Source organism: Sinocyclocheilus rhinocerous, unplaced genomic scaffold (assembly GCF_001515625.1).
Source record: "Sinocyclocheilus rhinocerous isolate Xijiao unplaced genomic scaffold, SAMN03320098_v1.1 scaffold468, whole genome shotgun sequence".
NCBI lineage: Eukaryota > Metazoa > Chordata > Actinopteri > Cypriniformes > Cyprinidae > Sinocyclocheilus > Sinocyclocheilus rhinocerous.
Genome location: NW_015635305.1, coordinates 1 through 9,905, shown reverse-complemented (window position 1 = coordinate 9,905; position 9,905 = coordinate 1). Strand labels below are relative to the sequence as shown.

Here is a 9,905-nt window from a genome sequence, read left to right as displayed (position 1 = left end):
CTTGCCAGTTCCACCAAAAGATTGCAATATTTTGATAAAAGCTATACCAGCAGGTTGAATCCAATTAGTTAAAAGTCACCTAATGTTTAGTAAAAGTAATGTTATATATCCTGCTTTGCTCTTGGGTGGTATTAACATTTTAGATAGGAAGTGCAACAACAGACATATCCGCAAACTTTTTCAAATAAAAAGAAAGATTACTCCCAGAGGTAAATTCTACTGGAATTTGTTTATAACTGATAGTTTGGGGAAAAGCCTGGCTTTAACCAAGTATGTTTTGTATATCTAACAAGGTTAAGGAAGTCCATTATAAAATCCTTCATAAAATATATCCTGTTAATTCCTCCATTTCTAAATATTCTGACATTGATGAGAACTGTTCATTTTGTGGCCTTACAGAAGAAACAGCTGCCCATTTATTTTTTGATTGTGGCATTACTAATAGATTTTGGGCTGATTTCAGTTTTTATATTTTTGGTGCTATAAATCTGGCTCACAATTTTGTCCTCAAAGATATTATCTGTTATTACGAAAACCCAAAACACGTTTCTCTCGAATATGTTGTTGACTTCTTTATTTTGTATGCAAAATTCTTTAACCATAAGCAAAAATGGTGTCTGCTTTCCATTTTTCCTTGCTGAACTTAACTCTCTAATTTCATCCCTTAGTTTAGGTTCATAAACAACAACAACAACAAAAAAGCACAACATTTTTGGTGTTTTATGAGGACATGTTTAAAAATACGTTAACTGTGTTATTGTGCTTTGCTATGCCTGTGTAGCCTACGTAAACCCATGTTTGTCTTGTTGTTGATGTAAATGTTGTTAGGGATACAACCATATTTTCCCTGATAATGTATGTATTAGGCCTATATGTTTTGCAATAAAAAAAACGTATAAAATACTGCCATCTAGTGGTAGATGTAACAAACAGATTTTCATGTAATGACTGTCACAGGAGAAAAGCATGACAGAAGATGCATTAGGATTTATTTTGACAATATCTAGGTGTCTACGCCTAACTACAAAAGGATTTATCTAATTACTATATTCTAATATGTATTGTCTTCTATGTTATTTTTAATAAGAAATCCAACTAAACATCTCCACAGTAACAGCAAAACATTTCGCGTGGTGTTCAACACCTTTTGGCTGTGTTATTAGTCATATTGTTACCTTAACAGCAGAGTTGTGTGATACTGACAAAAAAAAAAAAAAGATATCTCGATATTTTCTGGGATTTGGTCGATAACGATAATTAGACGATATTTTTTGTTGAGTGTGTTATTGTGCTGATATCTTGGACAGCTGACTCCTAAAGTTTTTGTTATTCTTCTAATTTTGTGTGGTCGTCAGTTCACCGCAGTGATAGAAATGAATCTTTTCCAATCAGTTTAAATTATTTTTTACCTTTTATGGGCATTTTTACCTTTAAAAAGCCATTTTTAAAGTGTTCATCTTTTGAGGCAAAATCTTACATTTAATCAGTCAATTAAAATAAGACATTTGGGCTGTTACCAAGCAAATTAAATCAGTATCCACGAAAGTCATCTTTGCAATGCAGAGGAAACAGAAGCTGCATCTGAAGTGGCATTTAAATGCATTTACACACTGTTTAATGCAGCTCAGAGGGACATGGAATGCTTAAACCTGCAGTTACAATATGAGTTACAATATGAGTTATTTATTCAAATTTATTCAAACACGTCATGATGCAGCTGGTGCAGCGATTGCAAAGCTTTGCTTTTACAAATCATGTCCAATAGGGGGTATAATCCAACAAGAAAAAGATCATCTGAATAGTTTATTCAACATAAATGGTGAAAAATGTATTAAAAATATTTCAAATTTATTTATTTAGGCTATCATTAAATTTAATTAAATGAAGACATTTTTGTATTAATTTATTATGTGACTGTACAGATGGTCAAATAGTCTTCTATTGAAGCTCATGTTGCTCTTTGGATCATCTCAAATCACGTGTTTGTATGGTAATGTTTTGCAAATAGTGTGAAGCTGACAATGTGCTTACAGTTGTGCAAATCTAGCCTTGTGTTTTGCTCCTTGAGTGTAAGGTTTTGCTAATTGTTGGAAAAGTTTAATTTTAGTGTGTAAGCAATCGTAAAAAACTGTAAACAGACTAAACATTACACCAACATATTTTTGACAAACATTAGCTTCTTTACTGGAAACACTGAAAACAACACAGGCAGTAGCTTGACCAGATACTCTAAAAGATTTAAGACCTCCTTAATTCAACATGAATGGATATTTCATTTAAAAAAAAAAAAATAATAATAAACAATATGAACATTCACGCCAAAGAACATCATACAATTTTGGACTCATAATTCCAACCCTACTGAATTTTAATTTGGTGTAAGAAAAGCATCTACGAGCTGCCTAAAATCTTCAGACCATGAAGAAAAAAATGGTACTATGTAAGAAATAGCAGAATGCTGGCAGTCTAATTCCTTCCTTTCATGCCTCTTCTTTTTTATAATACTTAATTAAAAAAAACTTTTCGTTTAAACCTAATTACAGAGTCTTTTGGGTGTGTCATAGCCTAGCCTTTTTTCAGAAAGTGTGATCAATTTTATTCTACTGTAGTTGCAAATTTAAAAAAAAATTTTTTTACTGCAAAATAGAAAAGTGGGAAGTGTTCATCTGTTTGAGTGTGTGTGATAATATATATATATATAGTAAAAGAGTTATATAGGGTCTTGGTTATCATTAAATTATACTGCTGGAATTGGCTACTGTCTTACTCTAATCTTTTTTTTAATTATATCACTTTTATTGAGAGACACCACATTTCCCCTTCTCTGCAAAGCCACAATCACAAAAGGAACCCTGGACATTTCTTAAACAACTATTTTGTAGTCGTCTGATGGATGATCTGGTGTGTACTTGGCGCTCAGCTGTCATAATTTTCTTGCAGTTGACGTCCCAGTTTTGAATTAGGATTCAGGCAGAGTTTTATGTGAGGTTTCTTCAAAATCACACTGAGGGATAAAATATAAAGCAATTCGTTTATACTTATCAAAATGTCTGTTGATCACACACAAACATCACAAAAACATTCTGAATAAAAAAATTACATTACATAATCTCAATGGTGTTACAGAATGCACTTGGTTTGTGCACTTTCCACGCCTTGATGTTTCCAGGCCGCAGACCGTCATATGTTCTGGAGCACAGGCATCGCTTGCTTATGAAAATCCGCTGACCTACAAGCAGAGATGAAGAAGAAAAAGCTGAAAAAAAAAGTGAATAAAACTAGATGCTACACTTATTCTTTAGGTGAGTGGCCTGCTGGATCTGCTGGCCATGTTTGTCTGCTCACTCTTATGAAGAAAACATATATTTTTTAAACTACTCACAAATAGGCTATAATGTGTTCATTACACAGAATAATTGTTACAAATAGATAAAAAGTCTGTGTGTGAGTGTGTTTGATACTTTTTTTTAATTATAAAGTGCACGGGGTCGCACGCCTAGAAGCGCAACGCGTTCATTTGAATGCAAACAGTTATTCTAAGCACCAAACAGGCAAAAGTACACTCTAAGAACAAAGTGGCGTCGATGTGTCAGCATATGTTTTGAAAAAAGAGCGCAAACTGAAAGAACAATTTGGCTGCATTATTATATTACAGCTGTCTATCCTATGAAGCAGAAGCAGACTTGGTTCAAGCCACAAAAAGACAAAGATGCACAATACACAATCTTTCAGCATATAGCAAAGTCATAATGTACATTAACAACAATTTGGGGCAAATATAATGTAATTTAATGGAAAACGATGTGAGAGGCGCTTTGAGACGCGACAGGATTTTTATCAGCCTCATTATGAATCGATGAGCTGATGATGCGCTGCGCTTCTCGTCCGGTGTGCGGCCCCCTTTCTGAATGAGTGTGATATAATTCTGGTTATCGTATTATAATAATTGAAACTTTGTATTGCTTGCACTTTTGCTTTTGTTTGCTAAATAAATGTAAATGAAGTGTAAGTCTAATGTCGTTAAAAGCAAGCTGAAACGCAAGATAAGGTGTGAAAAATATCTTACCCTCAGTGAAAGTCAGGCAGATCAGAAAGACCAAGGACAGAAGAAAGATGGACCGGCTCATGTTTGACCAATGTGACATCAGACTAAGTGAATCTGAATCTAAAAGCTTATAGCTTTTATAGCCTATACTATTTTGGGAAATCCCTTTGATTCCCATTGTCAAAAATGACATCATCCTTAGCTGGCATAATGTTGCCCGTCATACCAACCCTAAATTGAAGAACTAACTAAAAATGTGTGTGTGTGTGTGTGTGTGTGTGTGTGTGTGTGTGTGTGTGTGTGAGTGTGTGTTTGCGTGCGTGTGTGTGTGTGTGTTTAAATAATATTTGACATATGGATGTTTCAATACAATGAAGCGTGTACGAAACCTTCTTCTTCTTCTTCTTCTTTTTAAAAGGGCACTTTATCTTAAAATTTTTCATCTTATTCTGTGTTATTGTATAATTTTTCCTGTATATTACCATAAACCTTTTGCTAAAAACAGTCAGCCACCAACAAGAAGTAGCACCCTTTTCAGTTAGCCTGATAAGTGGTCTGATATACAGCTAGTGTTGATAACCTAGCGACTTAGCTACTGCCAGGTATGTAGCCTACTGGCCATCGTGGGCCAGTCGAGTAGTGGGCAGATCACAGAAGCGAGGGAGACCTCCCCCATAATAGGCGCTTTTACAGTGCATGCGAAACTGTAAAAAGCAATGGAAGAAATGTACATATTTATTTTAAAAACCATATAACCCTGGTAATGAGGACCACGTTTTTACTTGTTGTGACCACCATCTTACTAATAAGCTATAGCCTAGTCAGTTAAATTGTGGATTCTAGGCAAGAATTAGTAAATGTCATTTAGGACAAAGGTCATGATAATTTAACAGAATAGCTTTAATAGCTTCTTTCTCTTTTAATGTTTAGTTATTATTAATTTTAATTGAAGTAAAATGTTAATTCAATAAGAGCCTGATTAAAGATAAATATCAATGTCTTACATAAGTTAGGTGTTAATTATTCACAAATGTTAAAGTTTTTAAAGGGACAGTTCACCCAAAAATGAAAATCGTCATCATTAACTCACCATCATGTCACTCTAAACCTGTATGAATTTCTTTCTTCTGTGGAACATAAAAGACGATCATTTGAGAAATTGAAAAGAGTTTTGTCCACACAGTAGAAATCAATGGTAACCAAAATGTTTTGGAAACATTCTACAAAATATCTTCTTTTGTGTTCCACAGAAGACAGTAAGTCATACGGTTTGGAACAACATGAGGGTGAGAAAATGATGACAGAATTTAATAGCAGCAAATTTTCTGCAATCTAGCTCAAAATCAATACTTCTATATGACAAAAATGCATTATTTGTTGCATTTGCAGTGCGTTCAGCAATATTATCATTATCCTTACCCAGTAAAACATTCAGACACATCTCTTTCTGATGATAGTAGATTCAGTTGAGCACCGTGTCAGAGAAAAACTAAACAATAGACTTTTTCAGTGTATTTTTGTGTATGACATCAATCATCTAGCGTCATTTAGCAACTTTTCAAGCAGGCTTTAGCTGCTTTCCATTGAAAGAACTTGGCAACAGTGTATACAGCACTGCACCATCAGCGAATAGCCTACTAGGAATTGTCTGATCACCAAATGCTGTAATTTGAAAAATATTTAGAATAGAAATCAAGGTACTTCTTTAACTGAAGAAAAAATTACTTTTGATTTCACTATCCTTACATCTTTAATATGGTGGTGACATGGTAAGGAAGTTTCAGTATTACTCAGCAAAGTCTCCATCCTGCACTTGCCTAATTTGGAGACATGCCAGCTAGAAATGTATGTCCGTGTCTACATGGGGTTATGGGTTTCCCCTTATTTTCCCTTTTTTCACTCGAAAATGTAGCCTGTACTTCAACAGCTGATAATGGAAAATTAAGGGGGTTTCTCTGCCTTTTGCATTGCAACATTTACTGCTGCGAGTCATTAAAAAGCACTTTTTATTATTATCATTAACTTTCTCTCCATTTTTTATAATGTAACCTTATTATTAACTTTTAAAAAATTCTTCAGAAAAATAACAAACCAAAGCAAATTACCCTAAATCTGTTGTCTGCTCTGAATATTGTTCATAAAAAGGGAGATACTGTTATGTCACAAATGAATGCAAAGCACACTGAGATCACCTTTATTCATGATACAAATAGAGGACTTACACAAGACTGATAAACAGGCACTGCATCAGAATTATAATTGCATCCACACTGATATATTCTGAGCAATAATCAGTAGGACAGGAAATTTAATGCAAGGTCTTTCTGTGTTTGCTGCTGCATTTTGATAACATGCAGCCACGTGAGACTTCCTCTAGAGCTAGGCACTTCTGAGAAATGCTCTGCTTTATACTAAACAGGCAGTATACATTTCAGAGAGAGAGAAAGAGAGTGAGAGAAAGAGAGAGTATTTCTTTTTAAATATATTATTAATATAATTACAGTTATTATAGTGTTCAAGACAGAAGTGCCTCCCATTAAAGTACTGTGCTTTAATACATTTAATTACTTAATTTTTGAATGCATAGTCAAGTGAAACTGATCATGTATTTCATATCTGATTCTCAGATGGGAAAGTACTACATGACATGCGCTTGACGTGATCTCAATAATTCCTTTTTCACAGCATACTCATAATTGGGAGAATAGTGTAAAGTGAGAACTTGAAGAAAACTTTTGGTCAAACTTTGGTTTAATTGTTTAATTTTTGTCTTGATATATCGTTTATTGTTCGCTACTGTGTTGCTATTCTAGTCTGGCCGTTTCCTGAAGAAGAAAAAAATCCGATCTATTTGATGTAATGAGTGAAACCATTTTTTGATTACCCAAAGTTTAATGGTGTTGTTCTCTTATTCAAATTATAAATGATATAACTAAACAAATTAATAAATATTTAGGTGAAGCTGTGCTCTTGAATTTTTCATCGCATCGTATGCAGTGTGGTGAATTATTATTGCTCATTATTGTCTATAGGCTGTTTTAGTCATTTAAATAGCATGGGTTATCTTAATATATTGATTAACGACATTGTATTATAATATTAAACCACCCAAATATTTAGGCTACTACCTTCTAATTACCGTTGTCAGTGCAGACTTTTTTATTTTTTAGCTTAGTCTACTGACCATTATGGATTAGTGTAGCCTGCATTAAAAAGTCTTGAACATAAAACAACAAGATAAAAATATAGTTTGTGACTAGACATAATCATTTCATGACTCTATACACTTCTTTGTGAAGACAGTGGCATAATACCGTGAAATAATATGTTCTTTAGCCATATAAATTCAGTTGTCATGTGCGTGGGTAAAATTTACCCGCTGGCGCAGGTGTACAGCGACCCCTGGCGGTTCTAGTGTTAAAGATTTGGTTACTGATTTCACAGGCAGATCCATGGATCAGGAGGACATCGGCTCTATGCTTGATTCCTAGTGCGGGCTTTTGTTTGTTTCTGCTAAGAGAAGACAGAATTAATAGTACATTTTTTCCTAGCATTTATTTCAGTTAGAGACTGTCTCACTGCACAGGCCTGAGGTTTATAGCTTTAAACTCAATAAAATATTAAGGAAACATATATTTGCATGCTGGCCTTTTTTTGAATGACTTTAAGAATGTACTTCTTGGTCAATTTTGACCCTGGATTCAGACATTTCTGCAATGCTTCTCTCTTCAGAGATACACTTCACAAACAAGACACAAAGAACATAGGCAGTTATTTGATATCTAAGACAAAGCATTTATGTGTAAACAAAAATATAGTGCTTAGCCTACACAATTTCCAGTCTTTTACATGAAGGACTTGAAAGGATGATTTCAACCTTCTCGATTGCCTTTCAAGAGATTTTATTCACTCCTCTATCAGCACAAATGTGTCTGCCCTTCATAGGCAGTGTAGCCTGAAACAACCCAGTGTTAATTTCAGATCAGTTTTAGAATTCATATTTGAAAATATCACACAACAAACATAAAACATTATTTATATGAGAGCGAGCTCACCTTTCACCTCCACCACAAGGAGACAGACAAGAACAATAAAAGCCGTTTTCATTTTGTTTTGATCTTGTATAATCTCTTAAGTGTCTGGACCGATGATATTTTTAAAAACAAACAAGCAAGCCCTGCCCAGATTTAAAAAGTAACGCAAAAGTAATGTAACGGATTACTTTCCATTAAAAAGTAACTAATTAACGTAATTAGTTACTTTTTTATGGAGTAACGCAATATTGTAATGCATTACTTTTAAAAGTAACTTTCCCCAACACTGATTATGAATAATGGGATTTCAGCAACTCTATTTTTATACTGCCACGATCTGGTCACTCAGGTGATTGTTTTTCTTTTTGTTTCATTAGAGTTTCCTTCATCTGTACCAAGAAATTGAAGCCTTTATATGTAAAGAGAAGCTCTGTCACAAGGCAATTGTTTTTAAATGCATTTGAAAAAAAATCTTTCTGTTTATAGTTTCAGAACAGGCCTTTTCAGTAACCTTTTTTTTAAGACATTGATGTTTCCGCAGGAATGGTCTCTGATAATTCACATAACCCACTGATTAATTCTGGTATGCTTCAATTTTAATCACATAATGCTCATAATGTGATATTTTTATAAAGATGCTTTAAAGAGAATGTGGACCTTCAATACAAGAACAACAAAAAACTGTGTTCTCAGGTGAGGAAACATAATTCATACAGAGCTCATTTACCCAAAGTGAAATATCCTTCTTCATTTTTTGATTGTGTCGCTTCAAACTCAGGGCCATAAACACCATGAATAATGTGTGAAGGATATTTAAGAGCTTCAGTGGGGGAGAACATTTTCGGTGAAGAACTATTCAAATTGTGTCTGTTCCTCACACAGCACACCAGTCATATGGACTACTTACGAGATTTTCATGTTTTGGAGCATGACATGATCCCTTTTACTTTAATTATATGCATTGAAAAAACTTCTTCTTTTGTGTTGTACAGAAGAAATAATGTCATATGAGTTTGGATCGACATGAATATGTGAGTAAATGATGACCGAGTTTTGGGAACTAGGCCTTTAATATTCTGAATATTCAGCTGCTTAACAGGAAATATATGTTGGAAATGTATGGTTTGAAAGGACAATTACACACACAAAAAATTTCAATTCAGATCACAAAGGAAACAAGCCATTTTAGATTGTTGTTCCAGGATAACTGCCAATTTCACACAATAAGCATGAGATACCTACACTGAAACCTAAGCAGTAAGCACTTTACAGTGAAAATATAATGGCAGGGGAAACACTGAACTGATTTCTAAGTTTTGTCTGGAGGTCATGGTCTTGGATGGCCTGCTTTTGTTGTTCATCCTTAACAGTGAAAAGGATTATGACCTTCTCCCAAGCAGCTCTCCTCAAAAACCATCTCAAATTTATTCACTATATCTTCTCTTCAAAAAACTGCATTCCTGGTATGACTAGTAGTAAAGCGTAAGGTCCATGAGAAGACAGATGCATACAGAATTGTATTTTTTGTTTCATTTCCTCTGTGGAGAGCCAAGAGCTAAACCAGTTAGCAGTGTTGATCACAGCCTGCTCCCCGTCCACCACTCCAGTATCTACTGTGATCTTCATCAGGGGGGCTGGAGAGGCATCACACCGACTCTCCTCTCTGCCAAATATCATGTGTTCTACTGCAGTCTTCTCAGGCACAGACATGCCCAGGACAAGTATCAGTTCTGATGCAATAATTGGATCACTTTCATCTAGAAAAAAATGGAATGATTAGGTGTTTAACCTGTTAACCCGCACCGAAGGGCGTGTTTAGGCGTGTC

General features: G+C 34.5%; 1 protein-coding gene across 1 annotated transcript; it reads right to left on the bottom strand.

Moving 5' to 3' along the window:
- Positions 1-2,731: 2,731 nt before the first annotated feature.
- LOC107746868 (C-X-C motif chemokine 11) lies at positions 2,732-4,137 on the bottom strand. The gene is made up of 3 exons (XM_016561197.1): positions 4,067-4,137; positions 3,106-3,229; positions 2,732-3,004 (listed from the first exon to the last, which is right to left on the bottom strand). The coding sequence occupies exons 1-3, from the start codon at positions 4,125-4,127 to the stop codon at positions 2,917-2,919; spliced, it is 273 nt and encodes a 90-aa protein (XP_016416683.1). The 5' UTR covers positions 4,128-4,137; the 3' UTR covers positions 2,732-2,916.
- Between the last annotated feature and the right edge of the window lie 5,768 nt (positions 4,138-9,905).